Source organism: Canis lupus, chromosome 1, assembly GCF_003254725.2.
Source record: "Canis lupus dingo isolate Sandy chromosome 1, ASM325472v2, whole genome shotgun sequence".
Lineage (NCBI taxonomy): Eukaryota > Metazoa > Chordata > Mammalia > Carnivora > Canidae > Canis > Canis lupus.
In genome coordinates this window covers 63,399,968-63,425,161 of record NC_064243.1, presented here as the reverse complement: position 1 = coordinate 63,425,161, position 25,194 = coordinate 63,399,968, and the positions used below count along the sequence as shown (strand labels likewise).

Sequence of the window (25,194 nt, the reverse complement as noted above, 5' to 3'; positions counted from 1 at the left end):
ACAAGATGTCTACACATAAAACACAGAGATGACCAGAAAAATGACAACTATTCCATTAAAGAGACAGCTGGGCAATCAAAAAGTATCCTGCAAGGAAAACTGTTCACAAGGCACCTGAAGGGTCAACTTCAGAGTATTTTGTGATCTTGTTGCAACGAAAGATTTATTTTGAAATACATAGCATAAAGAATATTACACAGAAGCAATTGTATAGGAATCACTGCCCCTGAAGACCACTTCTTTATTTAGTGTCAGTCTGGCTGGAATGGGAAATGAAAGCTGTTAGTGTATTTGAGAATTAAGTAACTTGAAGTGGAAATTCTCTGTTCAGTCCCAATCATTCTTTTCCCTTTTAAAATGATGGTTTATAATTGTTATTTAACATATAAACTATGCTAAGAAAATCTAAACTGAAGAAAGTCATAAATCTACATCATCAATTTGCCACATTCACTAACATAAAGATCAGCAAATATACTGTGTAGGTAGTGCTCAGGCTGCCAAGAGCCTGCTTCTTCCTACTGCTGTGGAATGAAGGAGGAGGGTAAAAGCAGGTCTTTGGTGTTACCTGTTTTCACTTTCCTCTAGATTCAGGGAAAATACTACATGAAATATGAAAAAAAAAAAGGAAAAAAAAAAAAGGAATGAGAAAAGAGACCAACCAGGGATACAGAAGATATTTCAAAAAGAAAGGAATCAAGCATTCCTGAAACTCTACAATAATACCATAAAATGAAAGCTCCAGAAAATAGATGCTCTGTCAAAATTTAGATTACTAAAATCATGCAAGAAGTGGAAAACTTGAAAAGACCAATTACTGTAGAATAGATTGGAAAGATGATTAAATTGCTACCATTCATGAAAGTACCAGGACTAGATTATTTCATACTAGATGAGTTTTAGAAAATATTAGTATCTCTGATCCTATTTGAACTGTTCCAGATAACAGTAGGAAATCCCAATTTATTCTATGAAGTTTGCATAATTTGCAAAATATTATAGGTGGAAAGCTATGAATCAACCTATTTTTTTAATAAAGTTGCAAAAAGTGTAAATAAAAATATTGGAAGTAGAATACAGCAACTGGAGCAAAGGATAATATATTAAACAAGCTATAGTCTAGCACAGGAAGGTTGGGTTAATATAAGAACATTTATTAACCTATCTGAATGCATCCAAAATTAAAAAAAAAAGAAATGATACTATCATACTACTGTAGGCTGAAAAATATTTAGTAATATACATTGCCATTGCTGATAACTGAAGGAAACTACTTAAATGTAATAAAGACTACTTAATAAATAGCAATTTAACAATAAATAACAAAATACTAAACTATTTTTAAATTCAGGTATGTGACTGAGATTCTTCCTATTCTCATTAATATTTAACATTTTTTTCGAGCATATTGTGAATACACAAGAATATAAAATAAATGCTATTAATATTAGATGTAAACAACAAAAGTTTCCATTTATTTATTTTTTTTTAAGTTTCCCTTTAAAGATATTACCTGAAATAACCCAAGAGATGCTATAAAATCTTTACTATATTAGTAAGAGAATTCAGACATGTAAAATGTGCCAAAGATACATATTTTCTCCCTTTCAATAAAAGACATTTAGGGAAAATATTCTACTCATAATTGTTATGAAACCTACAAAACACATATGAATAAATTTAACAACAATGACACAAAATCTATATGAAAATATCTATAAAATCTTACTGAAGATCAAAATAAAACAAGACAGATTAGAATAGAATGATGTATTAAATTCTTGGGTGAGGAGTCTAAACTTCATAAATTATCCCTCTGTGAAATTAATTTTTTTTAAAAAAAGCAATTCTAATTATAATCCTAATAGGTTTTGTTTTATTTTGAGTTGGATATAATGATTTTTAAATTAACATTAAGGAATAAAAGCTGGAGAATAGCCAAGGGAGGTATGAACAAGTAAAATATTGAGCAGACTTGTTTTACCATCTGTCACATACTATAAAGCCATTATAATCACGAATTAGGTAGTGAAACAGGATACACATAAATCAGTGGAAGAGAATAGAGAAAAAAATCCAGTACATTTGATAATTTAATATAAACAAATAAGATATTTCTATTATTTGGGAAAATAAATGGTAGAACAAATGGTTTCCCATATGGAAGAAGCTAGTGTTGGATCCCTACTTAATATTAAATACTTAAATACATTCCAGAGTAATTAAAAGCTTACTATAAATATTAAATAATACACACCTTAGATAATAATGAACATTAGAAATATATAAAATTATAATCCTATACTATAGGATATTATATATATTACTTAGGGTGGATATATTTCCATTACCAAGACAGGAAACTTGGAAAATATAAATATTTTATTAGATAAAAGTTAAAATAATAGTTATTTTGGTTAAAGTGACCAAAACAAAAATACATAAGAGAGATACAGAGAAATTTTCAACACATATTGAAGGCTGACAAGTTAATTTTTGTAATACCAAAACAAGTTAATATCTATAAATAGAAACTAGCTAGAAGACAAACATATCAAGAAATGAACAAAGATTTGGATATTTTATAGTAATTATAAATTGATATTCAAAGAACAATCTGGGAATATAAAATTAAATAGAAGTCATTAGACTTCCACATCTTTGTACAACCTTTTTTGTCTTTCTCATTGATAGAAAGAAAATCATCTCAAAGTAAAATATGTTTAATGCACTTTAATGGTTATTGTTATACTTTTGAGTCAAAAAAAAAAAAAAAAAAAAACAAACTGAGCATATAACACATACAGTTCTGCAACTATTACTTCAGCCAACTGCTGGAAGAGGAAGGCCAGACCTACATTTATTGATAAACAAGCAGAGTGGAACAGTTGGCTGTCTACCATATATGTGGTGGGCTGAACTGACAAAAAGGAAGCTGAAGTGTTAGGCAAAATTCTATATATTCTAGAGACTTGAGGAATGAACATGTGAACAAAAGTGAGTATTAAAAGTGGGCCAGATCAGAGATAATCCTCTATGACTTTTAGAACCAGCCATGCATTTATCTTTACTGAGAAAAAAAAAAAAGATTTTTAAATAATTAACTAAACAAACAAATAGCTATAATATATAATTCTTAAATGATCTGAGCCTAAGGCAAATGTTAAAATGCATAGAGAATCATCAAAATGATACATACGAAGTGCAGAGTTGAAGGAATTCATGTCATTTAAAATCAGAAGAGACCTACAAAATTTTAAATTATGTCCACACCTCATTTTGAAATGTTAAGACAAAAAGGATAAAATGAGTATTTCAAGAACTTCTTTTAAAATTGTCAGTGAAAGAATGAAACATGGTTTGATATCAGACTTCCCATCAGTAATACTGCTCCCCAGAATGCAATTGAGCAATGACTTCAGTGTTCTAAAAAAAAAAAAAAAATGATTCTTAATCCTGAATTCTGCATCTAACAAAAGTATTACTCATGTGTAAAGGGAGAATAAATTCAGAAAGTTTACCTTGCAAACATGCCTTTTCAAGAAGTGTGAAGAGTATCAGAAAGAAAATACATAACATTTAAGAAAGAATGAATCTAACTCAGGGAATGATGCAGGGAAGATAGATGTCTAAGAGGCCCAGAGAGCAACCAATTTAGATAAAAGCAAAAGAAGAGAGTACTATGAGAGAAATCTCGAGGGAAGAAGAGCATATCATTAAAATAAAAAGCTACAGATAATCTCATGTTCAAATATGAAGAAAATGGTCAAACAGGAAAGCAATGTGTTCCCAAAATAGCCAGTGGCATGAGTACCAAGATAGAATGAATAAGAATTGGAAATATACTTAGGATACAGCTTAAAAAAAAAAAATCCCAATTCTCTTTTATAAGAATAAAAAAGAAAGGCAACCAGAAACTCCGGCAGGGGGTGTGGGTGGTAAAAACAAAGTATGATCCAAAAGTAAATTAGGTGAAAATGATTTCATGTTTACAAACTGTCTGAAGCATATTCTCTATGTATACAGATGATATAGATATAGATCTGTCTATCTATCCAAGAAGAACTATAAAGAGATTAGGATCAGTTGGAGAGTGGTAAGAGAAAGACTTTTATTTTATTGTAAAGCCAATTTTATTATTTGGTTCTGTAAAATATCGATATGAAGAAACTTGATTTTTTTTAATATTCAATTTTAATTTTAAATTTTTTAAAGATTTTATTTATTTACTCGTGAGAGACACAGAGAGAGAGAGAGAGGCAGAGACATCGAGGTGGGACTCAATTCTGGGTCCCTAGGATCACACCCCGGGCCAAAGGCAGTGCTAAACCACTAAGCCACTGGGGTTGCCCTAACTTGATTTTTTAATAGAAAGTAATACATACACATATATATCACATTTCTTCTTCAAAATATTTTCTCAGTGATGCCTGGGGGGCTCAGTGGTTGAGCGTCTGACTTTGACTCAGGTCGTGATCCTGGAGTTCTGGGATCGAGTCCCACATCAGGCTTCCTGCATGGAGCCTGCTTCTCCATCTGCCTGTGTCTTTGCCACTCTGTATGTGTGTCTCATGAATAAATAAATAAAATCTTAAAAAAAATATTTTCTCAAAAATTATTAGATGATTTACAATCATGATTTTAGACTGTCCAAATGTAAATACTTATATTTACCACATTCTACTTATATTTACCACATTCTTTAAATCTTTAGTCACAGCCTAACACCAGAATGAGTGCACAAAGTATCTTCTTGTAGAACAAATGGCCCACACTTCCCCAAGGGAACACATCTTTTTGAGAATAAATTGCATTTACCATGTTGCATGATTACATTTATTTTAGGACTACAGGCTAAATCCATAAAACTTGTAATGATGTTCCCCCCCCCCCCGCCCCCAGGCTTATGGGAAAAGACTTATTCTCACAACTATGCTAAGTCATTAGAAGCATTGTTAATTTACTACTATCTCAAGTCTCTTCATCTTTAATCTACATTGATTTTTCTGTCCTAAACACAGAAAGTGTGCATTTTTAATGCATTAGCTGCAGTATGTTTTCTTTTTGGATATTTTTTCTCCAAGAAAACTTGATGAAAGAGGCAAAACAACTGCCTGAACATAGATTAATAACTTTCTAGAAATGACTGCAAAGAGTGTACAAATTTTTAGGGAGGTAACATTATTAGAGAACTTGAAAAAGTAAAAACATAAAGAAGCACATGACTTAGAAATAAGACATACAAGGGCTTCTCATTTATTACTGTTGGTTAGTCTCTATCAGGATCGGAGCTCCATGAGCCATTAAAGTTCAACTCCTGGTCCGTCATCAATAAAAAGTAATTCGAGAAATTTAGAGAAGTTGTTTTTTCCCCCTTACAAATTAAGCATGTGACTATCTGCTTTCACAGATCTTCTACAGTGCGTACACATTTCCCAAATTGTCATATCTGAATGTTTTAAGAAATGGGCCTCACATCTGTCTTCTGTTTGTTTATTTATTTAATTTTGAGAGACCGTGCAAGAGCAAGAGCACCCACACGGGAAAGAGGGGAGGGGCACAGGAAGAGAAGGAATCCTAAACATGCTCCACGTCCAGCATGGACTGGAGCCCTATGCAGGGATGGATCTCCTTACCCTGAGCTCAGGACCAGAGCCTAAATCAAGAGTCTGATGCTTAACTGACTGAGCCACCCAGGCACTCCATATCTTTTGGTGCTTCAGTCACTATGAGTGACTGTGAGTCTCAGGTCTTGCCCTGGATGACATGGGGTTTTTTATTTAACATGTTAGCTCAAGGAGAAGAAAAATCAGGGAAGTCACACAGGTGAGCCTTGTCTGAAACTGCTTCATTGGTGTCTTCTTAATGCTGTGCCCTCACCTTCAATGGGAAGAAGGATGTGTATCAATTCACAAATCAATACACATGGAGCAGCACATGTAATATATTTTTTAAAAAATTGTAGTAAGGAAACAGAGTGGCCAAAAGGAGCTGTAGTTCTCAAAAAAAAAAAGTCAGAAATTACCATTTAAAACTTTAATATATGAACTAAACGAGTATTCAATTATTTTATTATTTTAAAAGAATGAGTAGGGATATAACAGCATAGTCTAATAGTTTATCATTCTTAAAATACCAGGAATAAAGATGAATGAATATTGGCTTCTTTTTCTAGCCATCGCAGCCCTATTTTGTCAAATTAGCGTTAACCACATTATTTTAATCTCTTGCTTTTTCGGTGACAAAACAGGAAACCATCCCAATCATTTCTATTCACTTAATTTTAGGATTAGCTATTGCAGTCTAAACTGATGTCATGGCAAACCTCTGCACTAGATAATAATAGTATACATTAATACAGATTTTACCAAAATAATATGGGTAATGCATAATATGGGTATTTTTTCAGTCACATAGACACAAATTCATCAATTCTTTGAAGCTCTTTACCAATAACAAATATAAGAAGAGATACTTTGTCCTTAATTAATATATAATTATATTAGATATAAATTAGACTATATATACAGATGTGTATTTATGTGAATTATCATCATCAAAATACTGATTGCTGTAAGAAGAGAAAAAACACTAAGTTACTCTTTCTGGAAATTAAGGATACCCTGTGATGCTATTCTTTTGTAAGAATAAAATATCCATCTCTAAGGGTTTTCTGTTCTTAATTCCTGAGGCATGAGATCATTTCCTCATTAAATACAGAGCTAAAGACATAATCCTTGATAGAGGACAGCAGATCACAATTTAAAATCTAAATGCTCTCCAAATTGCGAATGCCATGATGGATTTTAAATTTGCCAGTAACTTAACAAAGTTTGTTTTCATTTGTTAGATAGATTGTGGCCTTCTGTACTGTATCCCTAAGAGGCAATTCAGTACAGGGGTTAAGGCATGGCTTTGGCAGTTAGAAGGACCTGGATCTATACATCCTAACTCTGCTATTTCCTAGGCACATGGGTTTGGACAAAAATTGTATGAAGTTGACGTAAGGTTCATAGGAATTGTAGAAGAAGATGGAGCATCTGTAGAGGGCAATGGAAGTAGTAAAAAAATGATTCTTATAAATATTACTGTGATCTTGGTATGCTGTCCTCTTCTCTGTTTTTATGAAATCAGAGTAGTGGATTTTTAGCTATTTTAAATTTATTTCTAGTTTTAGGACTAGGTTTCCTTGACCAAGCCAGTGGATCCAAACTAAATAAGGTATTTTCTGTGAAAATAACTTAAATAGGAGGAAATAGTGGAAGGGGTAAGTGAGGGAGGAAAGGAGAAAAGGATGTAAGGAAGATAGGAAAGAAGGTAGGAAGGAAGGAAAAAGAGAGAAATCTTTCTGACCATTACGGCAACGCATCCTCTAATAGTATCATCAAGAAAATTGCTGTGCTTCTAGCAGTTAGGATCTTACACACTCCTCAAATTACTTTAGACAACTTTTAGCAGTGCAATTTATTAACATTTTTTGGTCATTAATAAACTGAATACCCCAAATCACAGCCTGCCTGCCAGTATCTTTAGTCCTAATGAAGATGTGATGGACAATTCCATTTATGACATGAAGAAATGCTTTCATAGGAGGCCTTTGTATATATTCATTTATAAACTATTCTGCCAGAGTTAACTGGGCTTTTTTGGGGAGAGATAATGTTGTCAAGAATTATACAATACAGGCTTTCTATGGATCCTGGCTTTAGATTTCCTTTGCCTAGAATTGAAATCATCTATTTCATTTTCCTTCAACATGCTAAATTCCTTGACATGCCAGAGACCCTCAAAGGGTACTACTGAGTTCTTGTTCTGGTTACCTGTTTTAAATTTTTAAATATTATGGGACACCTGGGTGGCTCAGTGGTTGGGCACCTGCCTTTTGCCCAGGTCGTGATTCCATGATTCGGGATCGAGTCGCACATCGGGTCCCTATGAGGAGCCTGCTTCTCCCTCTGCCTATGTCTCTCTCTCTCACGAATAAATAAATCTTTAAAAAAATTTTTTTAATAAAATTAAAAAATAAATTTTTAAATATTTCTTCACTCTTATGAGACAGAAGAGTAGTAAAAAAAACTCAATGAAGATTTATCATCACACTTTTCAAAATGGTATTTAAATTTTATAATTTTTTTTTTAAAGACAGACTGATTGGTTGATTTAAGAGACAGAGGGAGAGACACTGTGTGCAGGAGGGCCAGAGGGAGAAGGAGAAAGAGAATCTCTAGCCGACATCCTGCTGAGCACAGAGCCAGACATGGGGCTGGATCCCATAGACCCTGAGAGCACGAACTGAGCCCAAATCAAGAGTCAGACACTTAACTGACTGAGCCCCTAAATTTTATAATTGTAAAGCAATAGATGATACCATAAAGGTATAGGGAGTTTAACAAGAGAAAGGTAATAAACATCAAAATAAAAAATTATGACATTCATAGTATATCTTTACTATATGATTGATATATAAAGACTATTATGATAAACACTAAGACTCCAAAGAAAAGAATGAGCACAGATAAACACAAATCAAAAGAGAATCCCCCCAAAAAAGGATATAAAAAAGGAAAATGTTTAATGAACATATGAAAAAGTCCAACTTTGTCAAGATAAGAAATGCAATTCAAAACACAAATGACATTTTTTCTCCTATCAGATTGACAGATGTAAGAACAGATAATATTCAGGGTTAGCAAGAGTGCAGTAAAATAGACTCTGCTGTACATTTGTGGGAGGATAATTCAGTAAAATAATTTTGGATAGGTAATTGCCAATCATATCCTAAGAACCTTACAATTGTTCATGTTATTTAATTATACTGAAATATTTCTCCTAAGGGATGAAATCACAAATAAAGATGAGAGTATTTTTATGGGGATGATTATTTGGAATTATTTATCATAAAAAACATGGAAACCACACAATATATAACACCCCATGATATGTTATATATTATTATATAGTATGATAAATAATGATAGTGTAAAGGGTTAAATGAATATCCATATGAATTTAAAATTGTTTATATAATGTTAAAGAGATAAAGACCTTTTTGATGCTGCAGATTCTGACATGTTACGTTCACACATACACAAAGGAAATATGCAGAAATATTAATAACAACTTTCAATTGTGAATTTATGAGTTTATCTCTATTTTTAAACTGTTTTAAATTGTCTTTTAAATTGTTTTAAATTGTTTTATAATGCAAAAATAGAAAATGGCAAATAAAGAAATAATAAAGGCCTGCATATCTAGGGGAGAGAAAAATAAATTTCACTGTTCATATCTGAGTCTCCTGTGCACAAAAAGCCTTTGGAAATTACTTAAGTGCAGTGATTCATTATTGTTAGCTACAACTTGCCCCCAGCTATGCATTCTTCTGCTAACCACAGATTCTTCAATGATCAGAATTTCTGGTATCCATGATTCCATTCAAATTTCTTTTAATGGTAATCCCTTTTGTCATCTTTAGGCAAATTAAAAAACTTAATTCTATTTTTATGGTAAATTCTCTACTTTCCTGAATCAACTTCTGATCTTTAACATGGCATCATGGACATACCATTCCATTAATTTGATTATTCAGAAGTCTGTTATACAGAAAATCACAGAAATAAATAACTAAGCCAGAAATTGATATCAAAACTGAATGATACTATAACATAAACTTAAAACACAGTATTAATCTTGAGGAAAGGTAATGGGCGGGGGCCAGAAGGGCAGTGAGGAGACTCATTGAAGACAGGAAGAAGGACAGTAATTAAGTCATTTTTGAGGACTGGAGAAAAAAGGATTCATAATAAATTGCTATCAGAACAATCAGCTTGACCATTGGCTGCAATGGTCAGCTTGTGGGTCTGCCTAAGGGGATTTCTAAGCAAAGAGTGGACAGTGTTGTCACCTTTTAGCCCCACATAATATAATAATTGTAAGAGAGAAATGAGCTAAAGACAGAACAATTCCATTTTTAAGCAGAATTTAGAGAATGTTTCCCAACTCAGGACTTGGAGTGATGAAAAATCATGATTTCCCATTTACAGGCCTCCAGCTGGCAAAAGGTTTTCTAGGTAAGACACTGTCTCAAGGAAAAGATCAAATTCAGAATGCTGTTTGCAAGTCGAGATCAAGTAAAAAATGTAGCTCTAAGACACACAGTTAGGACCTCAGAAAAATTTCAGAGACTCTCTTGGCTATATAAAATATCTAACAATCTTAAAGGTGTCCTATGGCCTCTTAATCCTCAGCCCATGCTAGAGAGCACAGCCTGTCTTAAAAAGAATTGTGGGTATGTATCTAATTTAAAGGGATGGGATTGGGATTATAATTTGATACATAGAAATTCTGCAAAATCATTTTAAGAGTTGTAGCAGCCTGGAATAAAAGGGAAAGAAATGGTACAACCAATAGCTTAGAACACCTCATTCTATTTTTTAAATTGCTCGCCAGCCTATCATTAGTCTATACAAGTTAGTATCATTTCAAATAACAATCAGGAGAAAAATATCATAACTAACCTTTACTGACCACTTTTTAAGCACCAAGCATTGTGCTAAGGACATTTCAAAGAATATTCCACTTACTGCTCCAAGCAAACCTCTCAGTTTTTAAACCGTTCCAACATTTCGATCCACATCTAGATTTTTATTCTAACAACTTTATCAGAAATGGAGACTGCATATTTATAAGACTATACTCAGAGCAACATTATTTATACAAATAAAATCACAGAGGACCCTCAAAGTCTAATGAAAGAGAACAGTTATGTGTCCTTTCTTTTTTTTTTTTTTTTTAATTTTTATTTATTTATGATAGTTACAGAGAGAGAGAGAGAGGCAGAGACACAGGCAGAGGGAGAAGCAGGCTCCATGCACCGGGAGCCCGATGTGGGATTCGATCCCGGGTCTCCAGGATCGCGCCCTGGGCCAAAGGCAGGCGCCAAACCGCTGCGCCACCCAGGGATCCCCGAAAGAGAACAGTTAAATTAAGAATCTTTCCTATAATGTTTTATAATCAATGAACTGAAGCCTATGAGTCAATATCGTTATTACTTTTATTTTAAAAGTAGGAGAACTAAAAATGGTAAGGTTGTGCTTGTCTAAAAAGTTTTTAAAAAATGGCAGACACAAGATTTAAATCCTGGTATTATGACTTCAGAAGACCGACTCCCAATTGCTGTACTATTTTCCCAATATTGATTCATATTACAATTTATATAAGAAAGTGAATGGTACTATCATGTCTTGTGTTTTAAAAAACTTCACACTGCAACAAAATGCATCGTACTTTTTACATAATTTACATGGCTATATACCCTTAAAAGGGACATGCACTCATTTCTGGGCATGCACCCAGAGGAGAAAGCTATGGCTTTCTCACTCATCCTTAGCCAGACAGTGGATCCCCTGGTCCAGCTGTCACCACATTGTCTGTTTCAGTACCAGTGAGCTTTATCTAGGTTCCAGATGACTGAGACAACAGGTCATAAGAGAGCATCTTTTATGTGAAGGAGGCCTTTGTGAAACATGAGAGGGCTTGCTGGTTTGTGTTGAATAAGGCTAGCTGCACTAGCTTATATATATTCCTTTACCACCAAATTGCTTTATAATTTTAAATAAATGCTTATAGACTTTTCCTTTGTCAAAAATAGAAGAGAAAAAAATGACGAGACTAAAAAAAAAAAAAACTACATTAATGAAGAGCTATAGCTGAGATCTGAGGCACATACAAAAGTAAAAATTCTAAGTTATGGTTCCCATAGCAACTGCAACACAGTTGGATTTCACTTTTATGATAAGTAAGTTTAACTTGAGTAGAGATGCAAAATACTTCCTCTGAACCAAAAAAGAGAATTATGAAAGATATAGACTTTCAAATGTATCAAATATGAACCCCAATATATATAAATATGTTGACATCGAAATCATATATTCATTTGTATTGATTTCAAACTATCCTTATTCAATTTATGAAATATGATTATTTAAAATGGGGGAAATTCCCATCAAAATCTGTTAAATCAAAGGGCATAATCTTATAGTTTGGAAATACAGGGGCATCATTCTGTTTTTAATTACAGCAGAATACTTGCTGGAAGTGCAATCTATAAAAATACAATCTGATTACATTCACTATCAAGTGTTTTAAAACTTGACATTTTCAATTACTGTAGATGTAATCTGAAACTAGGAAAACAACCCCACAGTACTTTAAGGAAAGGATATACATATAAATTTTCAAGACATTTGTAATTTGCATCTGTATCTCAATTTTTTTTTTTTTAAAGAAGCAGGAAGGGTACTTACTCCTGTTATGTAACGAGGTCTATATTGAATAGTTCCAAATAAACCGAGAATGACGATAATAATATGTACAAAATTTGCCAGGATAGGTGCCCACTGATATCCAAGGAAGTCAAATATTTGCCTCTCCAGCACACAAACCTAGAACAGCAAAACAGGATATAGGTAAGCACAGTGGTGAGAGAGAGACAGGGAGAGAGAGAGAGATCACATCATGTAATTAGCAATTATAACTGTTAGTATATCTGGCATTTGTCTTAAACAGTGAGACTGACATTTTCAGGTAAATTTCAAAGAAATACTATGGAAGCTGTAGATCCATAGACAGCTATAATCCTTTTAGGGATGATTTTGTGGAGGCATCAAGCCATTTTCACAGGATATCATCTGTGCAGTCACAGGATAAATTATATTGTCATATGCACTGTCTAACACTTTAATTCATCAACCAGCAAGTTTGCAAAGTCCACACAAAGGGTTTGCTGTTAGGATCTGCTCAAATGTCATCATGCAAACTGGAAATAAAACAAAGGGGGTTGATGTAAAGGAAAAATAACTCATCAACAAGTCAACTGACCCGGATTCTGGACTTAGATCTGCCTCTAAACACCTCTAGTCTCCTAGCTAAGTTTTCTCTTCTTCGGGGTTCTGATTCCTCATTCATAAAATGCAGGACTTTGGCTAATGTCCAGGGTCCTTCTACCTCAAATAGTACGGAATCATAAATTAAACATGACTTTTTTTTTTTTTTTGTCATACCCAGTTACCTAAATAACCAGACAAAAGGGTGTGGAAAAATACATTAAAACAATGGGAAACAAAAATTAAAAATAAAGCATCACTGTTATAAAAGCAAGGAATTTAGGTCATTTCAAACTATCCTACATTCCTCTGTGCTTACAATTTTATAGTTAAGACACAGGTACAAATCTAAGGAGTGAGAGAAGAAAAACAAAACCAACCAACCAACCAGACAAACAAAAGCTGCCACGGTCCAGAAGTGCCATTTGATATTGAGAAGTAAAACTTGGATAACTAGCAAGTCTCTCATCATAGCTAACAACGCAAAAGGGGAATGGTGCATTCCACTCAGCTTTGTCCCTCCTGCCTGCCTGCAGGTGGAATGATAATCAACCGTTGGGAGTAAAACATTGTGAAAGGACCTGATGATATTCCACACAAAGATTCAACACTTCTTTCCCCGCAAGCCAGGCTTTAAAGGAGAAGGATTTTAAAATCCCTCAGATACTGACATCACTGTGCTTTAATGATATTTCTTGTTGGAAGGACATACTAACTCTCAAAATAGCGTGCTTTTCAATGAAATACCCGTAGCTCACTTTGAAGATTTCTTGAATGATCGATATTCCCAAGGCACTTCTTTAGTGGCACAGCACATTTTCCCATCAGGCATTTAAAAAGAAAATAAATTCATGACAACTGTTTGCACAACACGTCTGCTTCCCAAGGCACCCTGGGTACCACGTAAGTGCTGTAATGGCAATCCAGCTTACTCAGATCTTCCTTTTCACTTAGCCTTGGCGGTGATAATCAAGAGAGAGGATGTAGGTCTCTTCGACCCTGCATATTCTACATCCACAATACCCATCAGTGTTGCAAAAGTGGAATGCAAAGAACATTTCACATGACTCCAGATTCATAAACATTCAACCTCCTTCTGATGAAATGTTTCTTCAACTGCTCTCATGCAGTCAACACTTCACTTAGAGGAGACCCATTTGGGGTGTCAGGTAGTGTTCTGTATGCCTTGTTTTTGAATCCATTAATGGTACCAAAAAGCAAGTGGTTGCTCTCAGGGCCCCATTGCTAATCATCTGTATAAGAAGCTCGCTCCAACATGGAACTCTCTATCTTGATCCTATGAATAAACAGTAAGTAGGAATGTAAACAGCAGCAAGAGGAATCTAAACTCTATAAATTCTGAGCGTCATAACTGTGGGGACACAGCAGGGAAAAAGTATAGAGGATGAAACACATTAGTCAAACAGTGGGAATTCTCTCAATAAATGCACCAATTATGGAAGAAAATAACACCATCGTTAATTATAAAAAATATATAGATGATAATATACTTGCTAAGTCTGCACGGCTAAATGAAGTTACATCAACATTTATTAGGCTTTTTTTATGACAGAACTAATAGTTTCATCAAACATTACTTACAAGGCTATGCAGACTGAATAATGTGTGATTCTTCACTAATATTTCTGCTTTTACCCTGTTTTTGATTGGTCTGGCTAGCCATCATAAGTAGTGCTATCACAGGTCTTGTAATTTAGAGCTGGGACCAGAGAAGGGAAGATTTTGGGGATAATTCAGAGAGTATAATGGGAATAACACTATGTAGAAGTAGTTGCACCCTTTTCGAAGAATCCGCTTCCCACAAAAAGCATATTAACTATGGAATTACTGGAAGGGCCGGGGGGGGGGTGGGTGTTGTAGGTGGGAGGACATTAGTTAAAACACTTAGTATGTGATGGGCATTCATGCTAATCCCCCTGTATTACCGCATTGATGCTGCAAAAAACCCAGAGAGGTCAATATTATCTTACTATCTTATTTTTCAGATTAAGAAATCTAAGATGGAATACAGCTAAGGTGATTCTCCCAATGTCACAGAAGTGGTAAGTGCTAAAAAATAAAACAAAAAAAACAACCCCAAAACATAGGTCCCTGAGGTGTGTCCTGACGTTGCAGACTTGGGACACACCTAGTACAAAACAAAAGCTTTCACAGTTTATGTTGTAGGCCGCCCATGCTGGTCCCAGGATATGTACTACCTTTTTACCTTACTTATTTTGGAATGACGTAAAGAATCTCTTTGATCATACCTGTCAATTCACGACATTAGTCAAGGCAAAGGTCCTGTTTTCACTTTATTTTATTTTACTATTTGCCTCCTTCAATCCATGTTCTCAGTGTTATTCTTCTTTCTCCCATTAGACCCTCTGGAATACATTTGCTTTATGTCCTTTCCATACTCGGCATACAAATCTATGTACACGGCCTCAAAAGACTTACACAGATCTTCCTTGACTAATAATGGGGTTATGCCTTGATAAACAGGTTGAAAATATCATGTCAGAAATGCATTTACTACACTTCACCTACCAAACATCCTGACTTAGCCTGGCCTACCCTGGATGTGCTCAAAACACTTCTGTTAGTGATCAACAGGGCACTGTCATCTCACATGAAGCCAATTTTATAATAAAGTGTTGCATATCTCGTGAAATTTACTGAATATTGTACTAAAAGTGAAAAACAGAATAGTTCTATGGGTACAGAATAGCTGTAAGTGTGTACTGGTTGTTTACCCTTGTGATCATGCCAATACCTGGGAGCTGTGTGTGGGTCCCTGCCTCTTGCCCAGTGTAACTAGAAAGGATGGTAGTGCCACGGCAGGAGTCTGGGAAAAGATCCAAATTCACAATTTGAAGTAACTTTCTACTGAATACGTATTGTTTTCACACCATTGTGAAGTCAAAAAATCTCAAGTCAAACCATCGTAATGTTGGGGATTGTCTGTACTGCTGCTGTTTCTATGTGCCATTTCCATATAAAACGTCTTATGGAATAAGACTCTTTCATGCTTGTCTGTTTTGCTATAAATAAATTTTGTTCTTTGTGTTTGGCTTCTAAATAGTAGTCTATTATTAATGCAAAATTTAGTGCTTTCCACAAAGAATTATGTTCCCTTATAAGACTATTATTTATGAAGATTCTATTTGTTAACATAAATAGAAGCTAATCTTTATCACTTATTATTTCTGCATCTATTGAGATAATCACTTTATTCCTTTCTTTTATATCATTACTGTGATTGTTTATATTGATAATTTTTGCCATATTCCATTATCCTTTGCTTCCCGGGAAAAATCCTTACTTGAAATTTAGTATTATTTTTACCACAGTTTCAGTTTGGGTTAAATAAAAATTTATTTGCAGTTTTGTATTGATACACTGACCCATAACTTAATTATCTTTTTCTCTCTTTCTTTAACTCTGTTATAGAGTTTGCAACAGCCTTAAAACATAAGGTACAATGTTCATTTAAGTACTTGACAAACTTTGAAGAAAACCTCAGTCCTATTCTCTTTCCCAAAAACAATTGTTGTTAATTTGGGGAAGTACTATAAAGTACATAGCTTTTCCGGAAAAATATTATATGTGCCTGGCGGCATATAGGCATATATCTGTCATATACGTGTAAGAAATTTTTTCACATCATTTTATTTACATAAATAGGATCACAATGTAGGTATGGGTTTTTTCCCTTGTACTTTATGATGTTTGTGGGTGTTTCTCTACATTAGCACATCCTACATGTATAGATCTACCTCTTATACCCTTATTTAAGCATTCCATTTTAAGAGATATTCCATTGGTTTTTAGTTTTTAACTATAACGTTCCTAGTGCATTAAACAACCTTGTGTATGTGTTGGCACATCCATAGGCTAAATCCCCAGATGTGAAAATGCTGAAAATTCAGATCTCAAAATCCGTAATATTATTACTTAACACACACACACACACACACACACACACACACACACACACACACACTATTTAAACACGAAAATGTGGGATGCCTGGGTGTCTCAGTGGTTGAGTGTCTGTTTTTGGCTGAGAGCATGATCTGGGTCCTGGCATCGAGTCCTGCATCAGGCTCCTGCAGGGAGCCTGCTTCTTCCTCTGCCTGTGTCTCTGCCTCTGTGTGTATGTGTCTCTCATGAATAAATAAATAAAATCTTAAAACATGAAAATGACTCCTCTCTTTTGCATTGCAGCAAACATGAATTTTAGTGGTCATTGTTTATCTAGCAGAGTAAACTTAAACTGAAAAAGTTTTCAAAAACCTTTCTCATAAGTACATTGAGGAAAATTCATCTTATTAACAATGACTACAAATAATCATAAAAAGCACCTGTGAAATGTCTTTAGGATAAATATATTTATTGACTTTTCAAACTGGAAGACACTCACTCCACACTCTTCAATGTAAATCTGCGAAAACTGGGCCCAATTAAGTAAATAATTTGCTAAATTAAGTTTGACCCCTTAACAGAGTATTCAGTCTGAAACAAGTGCACTTCAAATGTTTGCATAGCAAATTGAGAATCGTTCATATTTCCTAGGTAGCTATTGCCATTTCACTTTATTAACAAGGCAATTACATGTGCATGAACACTTTAAAATATTTTTCAAAGCCATAACAGGATGTTTATAGCTAGTTGTTTTCAACTGGTGGGAATCGGTTTCCTTGAGACACTACAGTTTGCTAATAATTACTAAGATTTCTTAATAAATTTTCCTCCCAAATATTTCTAAAATTTTATGTCCCTAAGTGTGACTTGTAAGTTGTTATAATTAATATGCAATAAAACTTATACGCAGAATTTGAGAGGAAAAATAGGCTTTTTATTCTATTGTGGTAGAACACAGGTTCCTTGGTTTAAAAATAAATTAAAAAGAAACAACCAAATTGTTTCCAGAGCTAAATTATAAATTGAAATTGAATTTACCTATGGTCATGCCTGTTCCCCCCTGTACCCTCCCCGCTTCACTGTCCTCACTCTCCTTCAGAAACCCAAGCTTTCAGACTGTCTCCACTCTCATGTCTCTGAGGAGAGAGAAGATAGACTGGGAGTCCCCCTGCATTGTCCAACTGAACTTCAGGGAAATGGCAAAGCTCATCAAAAGTTAATAAAATACCGAGGTGCCTGGGTAGCTCGGTTGGCCAATCAACTCTTGGTTTCAGGCTCAATGCGGAGTCTGCTTCTCCCTGTTCTTGTGCTCCTCCCCCAGCATACGATCTCTCTCTCTGTCTCTTATAAATAAATGAATGAATAAATGAATGAATGAATGAATAATCAATCTTTTCAAAGAGTCAATAAAATACAAATTGTGTAATTTCAGGAATTGAAAAAGAAAGGATTTGCATTTTAGTCCTTTGCAGGACAATGTAACAAACGAAATCAACTGTTACAGCCTAAAAAGTAGGAAATACTATGGGAAATCATGATTAACATTGAGATGGGCATAACAGTTCCTGTAATGGGTCCAAAGTCCTTATTTCACCCATGGGACTATGAAAGTTTACATAAACGTCCAGACTGAAGCTCTCTTGGCCATCTGTCAGAGTTTTGTCAACAGAAAGTGCTGTGATTTTTCCTTCGTGCCAATCAAGTATGGTCAATTCCTCGTTCCCAGTTGTTCTACCTTTTGTTTCTTGCCTCATAGAGCATGTAACACTGAAGGAGATAAGGAAACATTTCTGATCGTGTCTCCTTGCTCCTTATAGGACTTTGCTCTTTCTATCCTTGCTCTGAGATCTTGTCTTGGATTCATAGTCTCCTGTGTCTGACTCTCTGGTACATCTTCTGTTTCTTGGTTGTCTGCCCACTTTGGTAAAGCTGCCAGTTCTTATGTCTATATTTATTCACTGTATCTCACCACACTAGATCTCATCTATATTCTACTTACCCTCTCCTGCAGTCTCCTATGGTGCATTGCAATCTTGAACATAATCTAGACTGTCTGCTCCAGAATCAGAAAGGATGCCCTGTATGGGTTTCTCTTCTTTTTAAGCCAATCCTCAGGAAAGCTGTAAGGACTTGAGAGCTTTTCTGGGTCTTTAGGATACTGCTGAGGTCTTTATGATATTGTTTAAAACACCAGAGTGTCTCAAAGCAAGACTCTTTATGAATAAGATTGATGATGCTCCCTGATTAAGATTCTCTGTGTTATTCACAGTGGACAAGTGAGAACATATATGCCAACTTTTAAACATTATCTGTAGGAGGTACACTAGACACAAATCTTTCATCTCATCAAGAGAACTGATTCAAATATAAAATGAAGAGAATATTGAAGTAGGGTCTATAATAATTGAAGTAGGATCTATACTAATTGTACATGTAAGATACGGACAGAGCCAAGCACAGAGCTTTGTTTGAAAAGTTTTTATTAACTCTTGAGTAATTGCAGTTTTCAAATGTGTGTGTGAGTGTGTGTGTTTGTGTGTGTGTATGTGTTGGGGTGTTTATTCACTAAGGGGACAAAATAAAATTATAAGGTGTTTGGTAAAGTATTGGGTCGCAAATAATAATTTACCTTATTTCAATTAAACTAAGGATTTTCTGTCTCCTCCCACATAATTGCTTTCCTTTAAATACAAAACAAAGGAATAAGCCACAAGAATAAAAAACAAAAATACCACCAAAAGGAGATCTGGTCTTAATGGCTTCAATTATAATAGAAGTCAACATGTCTTAGTGGTTCAGAACTCAAGTCTTAGATCAGAAAGTCATGTTTAAAATCTTACTCGGAATGTGACCACAGAAAGTCACCTGATCTCTGTGAACCTCAGTGTCTTCATCTGTAAAATGGGGACACTGTGGTACATAGCTCTTAAGATTTGCAGGAAGATCAAAGTAATAATGCATATAGTTATTATAAAGCTTAGGTTGCATTCTAAGATGGATGCTAATTAATTTATATTTTAACAACACGTAACATGTTTAGACCCTGGTATTTTAGTACAAATATTCTATATAGACCAATAGTCTTGCCAGAATATTTCAGTTAGAGATGACTAAATATTTCTTATTTTATTGGTCACAAATGCGAATTATAATATGGATAGCCTCAAATATCTGGGGGGGTGTTCTTCCTCAGTGAATGTTTTCTTGCCTGATTCAACACTCCATGTTTCCAATCTGCTATACTACTATGTAAAAAAACAGACTTCAAATATTGCAATTTTTCATATTTTTTTCTTTCTTTCTTTCCACCTTATTTAAAAACCTATATCTCCATACAGTTAAGCACAGTAAAGATTTTCAAGAAAATAATAATTTAAAAAAATAAAAATAAGTTTATTTGGGATAAACTCAAAGGAACTAAATAAAAGAAGTGTTTATTATTTATGTGTTTTACAGAAGTGTATTTTCTTATAAGCTGCATTACTGAAACAGTCCATGGCATTTCTTCACAGATTTTTATTGAAATATAGTCAATCACTTATTTCTGAGGTTAAATTATGAGGGCTATTTAATTGACCCACATAAGAGTCGAATATTATATTTCAAGACTTTTCCCCATTTTGTGTAATAATGGCATTTATATATAATTCTGCATAAGCCAGCTAATATCCTAGTTGTTGTGATAACAGAATCATTTATTACTTCTCACAGCTGTTCATTCTGCATAGTAATTTATAACCACTTCATAGTTAACATTCATGCTATCAAGAGACAAGTTGATGACTAGCATATTATACTAGATTTTTAAAAATATATTATTTGAAAAAGTAGTACAGCAAATTGACACTAGAGCACAAAATAATATTGTTTGTTGTTGAATTGAACTTACCAACTCACATAACTGCCTCATCTGTACATTCATATGCCAAATTGTGTGTGTGTGTGTGTCTGTGTGTGTGTGTGTGAGAGAGAGAAATCACTACATATTATTTGATATTCCGTAGTGGGGATTTAACATTTTTTTTGGGGGGGGGATTTAACATTTTTAACTCAATATCTCCATATCATATAAATCGCAGCCCTCTGATTGAATAGTGAGTATGGATTCTGATACAATAATTATTAAAAGTTGAGTGCTTAGTATATCTCAGGCATTATGATAACGACTTTAATATGCTATTTTAGTTCATGCTTACTTTTATATCATGCACTCTGCAATGATTGTCTGTCATTATCTTTACTATACAGATGAGGGAATTCATATCATGACCAAGATCATGATTATCAAGCTTGTCATTCTAACTTCAATGTCCATGTTTTTTAGCCACAAACTATTTACAACACATTAAAATGTACTAGAACCATAATATACTAGAACCTTATGTTGCTGCTTTCAAGAACATTGGGGCATCATTTCTACTTTATTACCAAATATTTCCCTAATTTGATAAGCAAATAACATAATAGGTTCTTTGTACAAGATAAAAGATAAAAAATATACAGTAATATCTTTTTATAATATAGCTCTATGGCTTGTAAACTCACATAATTATGATAACCCTATAAAATAATCATCATTATAACTATAACTCTATTTCTACAAATTGTATAATTCCCTCTATAGTCAAATTTACAGTTAGGACAGAACTCTTTTGGAAATAAAATAAGCTGAAAGTTTATAGCATTGCTGCAGTTAATAGACTAGTAATCCTGCAAAGTGTCAATAAAATGACATCTATGTAGACTTGTGCCATGAAATGATTCCACACCTAAGTAGGCAAATTTTCATTTATTAAGTTTAAGGTCTCCCTGTACTCATATAAATGAACGAAAAAGATCACAGCCCAGGTCCTCTTGGTAGATGGATCAGTGTTTTGGTTTTCCCACAGAGTCTATAATAATTTTACTCAATGGAAATCTAACCTCTCAGAAGAATCAGAACACGTCAAAATGACAGCCGTTCTAGGTAGTTTTCATGGCTCACACAACGCACATGACAGGTATGAATTAGAAAGTTTAATGCATCCATTTGACCTTGAAATTTCCAGTATCACCACAACAGAGTCTCAACTCATCCAAGCTCAAGCTAATACACAAATGGGATAAATATTTATAACATAGGGAGAAACTCCTCAAAGTGCAGAAGACCATGGCCACGGACTTTTGAATCATATCTACAAGCACTGATGGCAATATTGTTAAGTGCTGGGAGATGCAAAGCACTGTCGGAAAGCACCAGTGAGAAGTGGGATTGGGAATTGGTGATGAGATGAATCAATTTTCATGTTGTCTGGCAGAATTAGTATTACACTGCAAGATATCTAATATCTGAAATGGTTCTTAGGGCAGAGATTCTCAAAACTCTCAAGAGGGCACAGGTATAGCTGTTCAAATGACACCCCTGCTATGGATCTATCTATCTGGTTCTGATCCATTTCCAGATCTCCTACTGCTCATGCAGCAGGTGTACACAAAAAATCACCATGTGGCTAATATGACTAATATGCAGAAAAACAGATGAGAGATGGGTTGACTATGTTTTAATAAAAGACTTCAGAAACTGGGCAAAATAAGCTGCTAAGTTCATTATCAGCATCATATATTTGGTCAGCATAGACTTTAATTTTTTTTTAATTCATCAAGAGAGCTCAGTAAAAGACAAATAACAAAAATAGCTTGCAATATTCTTATTTTCGTGTATCATATGGTATTCCTTTCTCATACCAAATGACTTTCTCTAGAGAAAACTCTATTGCTATTTTTTAATAGCACAATCCTATTAAACATATTAAAGCTGCCATCTGGAAAATTTCAAATTTGTCAACTAGGTAAAATGCAGATATATATATATATATGATTTTTTTTCTGTGAAGCTGATAAAGAGTCCAAAAAGATGCCACATATATCATTATCAGAGAAGCAAAGTCTAGGGAGCCTTCAGTTTGGGTCTTAATAAATACTTCTTATCTTTGTATAGATTTTTCTTTTGTGAATTCAAAACTAGATAAAATGCCACTCCAATACTCCTGCCCTCCCCCATTTGAGGCAGTGAATTAATAATTTTGTTACTATCGCTGGTGCTCCTTGCTAAGCAGATGCTGAGTATTTGCCAGGACGGGAGGTGGACACATGCGTACTATCTCAGGGAACAGAGGTGGACATCATAATGTCCTGCACTCCAGTGTCTTCTCTGTCTCCTTTTCCTCCCTTCTGTCCTCCTCAAATGAAGGCACTATTTCTTTGACTACAGCAAGGCAGCCATATGGAAGACGTCAATCAAATCTCTCAAACTCTAGGTTACGTCTCTTTCATAAAATTCAATTTCATAAGGATAGGAGATGGAATGACAGCCTCACTTACTCTCACTGCTAAAGGCCAATCAAGAGTTGAAATGAAAGCAGAAATGTTATCAAGATCACTCCCATGTACTGGCAGTCACTGTAGCAGTGGGTTATATCAGAAATTGCAAAGAGGAATACAATACCATTTCAGATGGCTACAGGAGCATTTTAGAATTTGTCATAAGATATGCTATTTCTGGCATGGAAAAATACCATGTCTTCTGTGCCCTTTAAAGTAACCATATTATTGAATTCAACACAGATATGGAGATGCTGTTCTGAAAAGAGGCAGTCATAATATTTGTTTTTCTGTTGACAGAATGTCTGTGGCTGTCCATGGGTGAATGTAATAAGAGGTGATATTCTCTATCAGCTTTAGGAGCTCTACCATAGACTCCATTAATGTAGCATAGATAACTGGTACAGGCTCAAAATGACAAATTCTGTTGGGCTATGAAATGTATTTCATACCTTAAACTTGAAAATCCAAAGCATCACAAGCACTCCTAAGTCATACACATGGTTTCTCTGTCCTCATGCACACCGATTTTATATAATACTATTACTATTCCTAGCACTATTCTAAGTATTTTACAGGTATGGGCTTATTTAATGAGGCAGGCAATACTACTGTCTCCATTTTAAAGATGAGAAGACTGAGGCAGAGATTAAATGCCCAAGCTCACTTCGCCATCAATTGGTTGAAGATGACTTGTTAGAATCCAAACTTTGAACTATAATCATGTTCTCTCCCAAGTCATATTATAAATATACATACATATATAATACATGTCTGTACAGAACATATGTGTGTATATATGTAAGATGTTACAGATACAAATATATGTACACATGACATACTTCGATACACTATGTTTCAAGAATATTTTCTTTTTAGTTTCATGTACTCATCATACCATTTCTTTTCAGTGGTTCATTAATACATTGCTGAAACCACACAAAAATTGCCTAATTTTTTTTTTTTTAAGTAATGGAGTTTTCTCCACTATATGTAGCCCTCAGCATGGTACCACATTGCTGCAATGCTTTCAGTCTGGTATCTTCCAGTGATACGCATTTTCGTTCCATTGGCATGGGGAATAAATTGGTCAATATTTCTGAAGTGATACTACCATCTGGAGAGAAATTTAAAAAGGCTAAATATTGTTTAGGAGGTCCAATTTACTTATGAGCCAAAAGCACTGAACCACTATGTCCCATTAGTCCCAAAATTATATATGTTTATACAGATCTAGCTATAAACACAGACTTGAACCTGGTTATGTCAGTTGTACTCATAACGTATATCACTGCACAATTTAATTATTACGTATACAATTAACTTATGAGTGCAAAAATACAGCTTTAAGAAACCCCTAAGTTTAGCATATTAGAAAGACTACATTAAGGCATAAAAGTGAGTTTCTATTTTTTTAAAGATTTTATTTATTTATTCATGAGAGACACATAGAGAGGCAGAGACACAGGCAGAGGGAGAAGCAGGCTCCCTGCGGGGGGCCCAATGTGGGACTCGATCCCTGGACCTGGGATCACACATGGAGCTGAAGGCAGATGCTCAAACACTGAACTATCCAGGCGTCCCTAAAAGTGAGTTTCTAAAGGACAGATGAAAAACAACGATAAAAATATTAAAGGAACCTTTGCCCAAATTATTTTACAAGTCTTTGAGTTCCTATTCCATTGTAAAGAAACCAGTACATAAAAATTCATAATTAATAAATTATGGATTTCTTATGCAAAAAGAACATGTCAAACTCTAGCCACTGAGTCCACACACAAAGATGAGTCCTTAGTCCTACACCAACAGAATAGTCTTTTGCAGTTTGAGTTAAAATAAAATGTGTCAGGTATGCATGTATCACTATTTTATAATTCACCCCTTTACAAAGGTTTTGGATTAACTGACCTAGTGTCTAAAGAGATTTACAGTGTGTCATCAATTTGGTAGCAAACTCATTTCTTGTAATTTTGTGTATGAAACAAGTAATATACCCACTGCTTTATACCATAATCTAGAGCACTGA

At 34.4% G+C, this 25,194-nt stretch overlaps 1 protein-coding gene across 4 annotated transcripts in view; it reads right to left on the bottom strand.

The window, feature by feature from the left end:
* Positions 1-25,194, bottom strand: part of NKAIN2 (sodium/potassium transporting ATPase interacting 2) — a 957,142-nt gene that overhangs the window by 490,506 nt on the left and 441,442 nt on the right. For all 4 annotated transcript variants that reach the window (XM_025422930.3, XM_025422928.3, XM_025422929.3 and 1 more), the window contains exon 2: positions 12,303-12,440. In XM_025422930.3, coding sequence (XP_025278715.1) covers positions 12,303-12,440 — 138 coding nt within the window. The remainder of the gene's footprint in view (positions 1-12,302; positions 12,441-25,194) is intronic.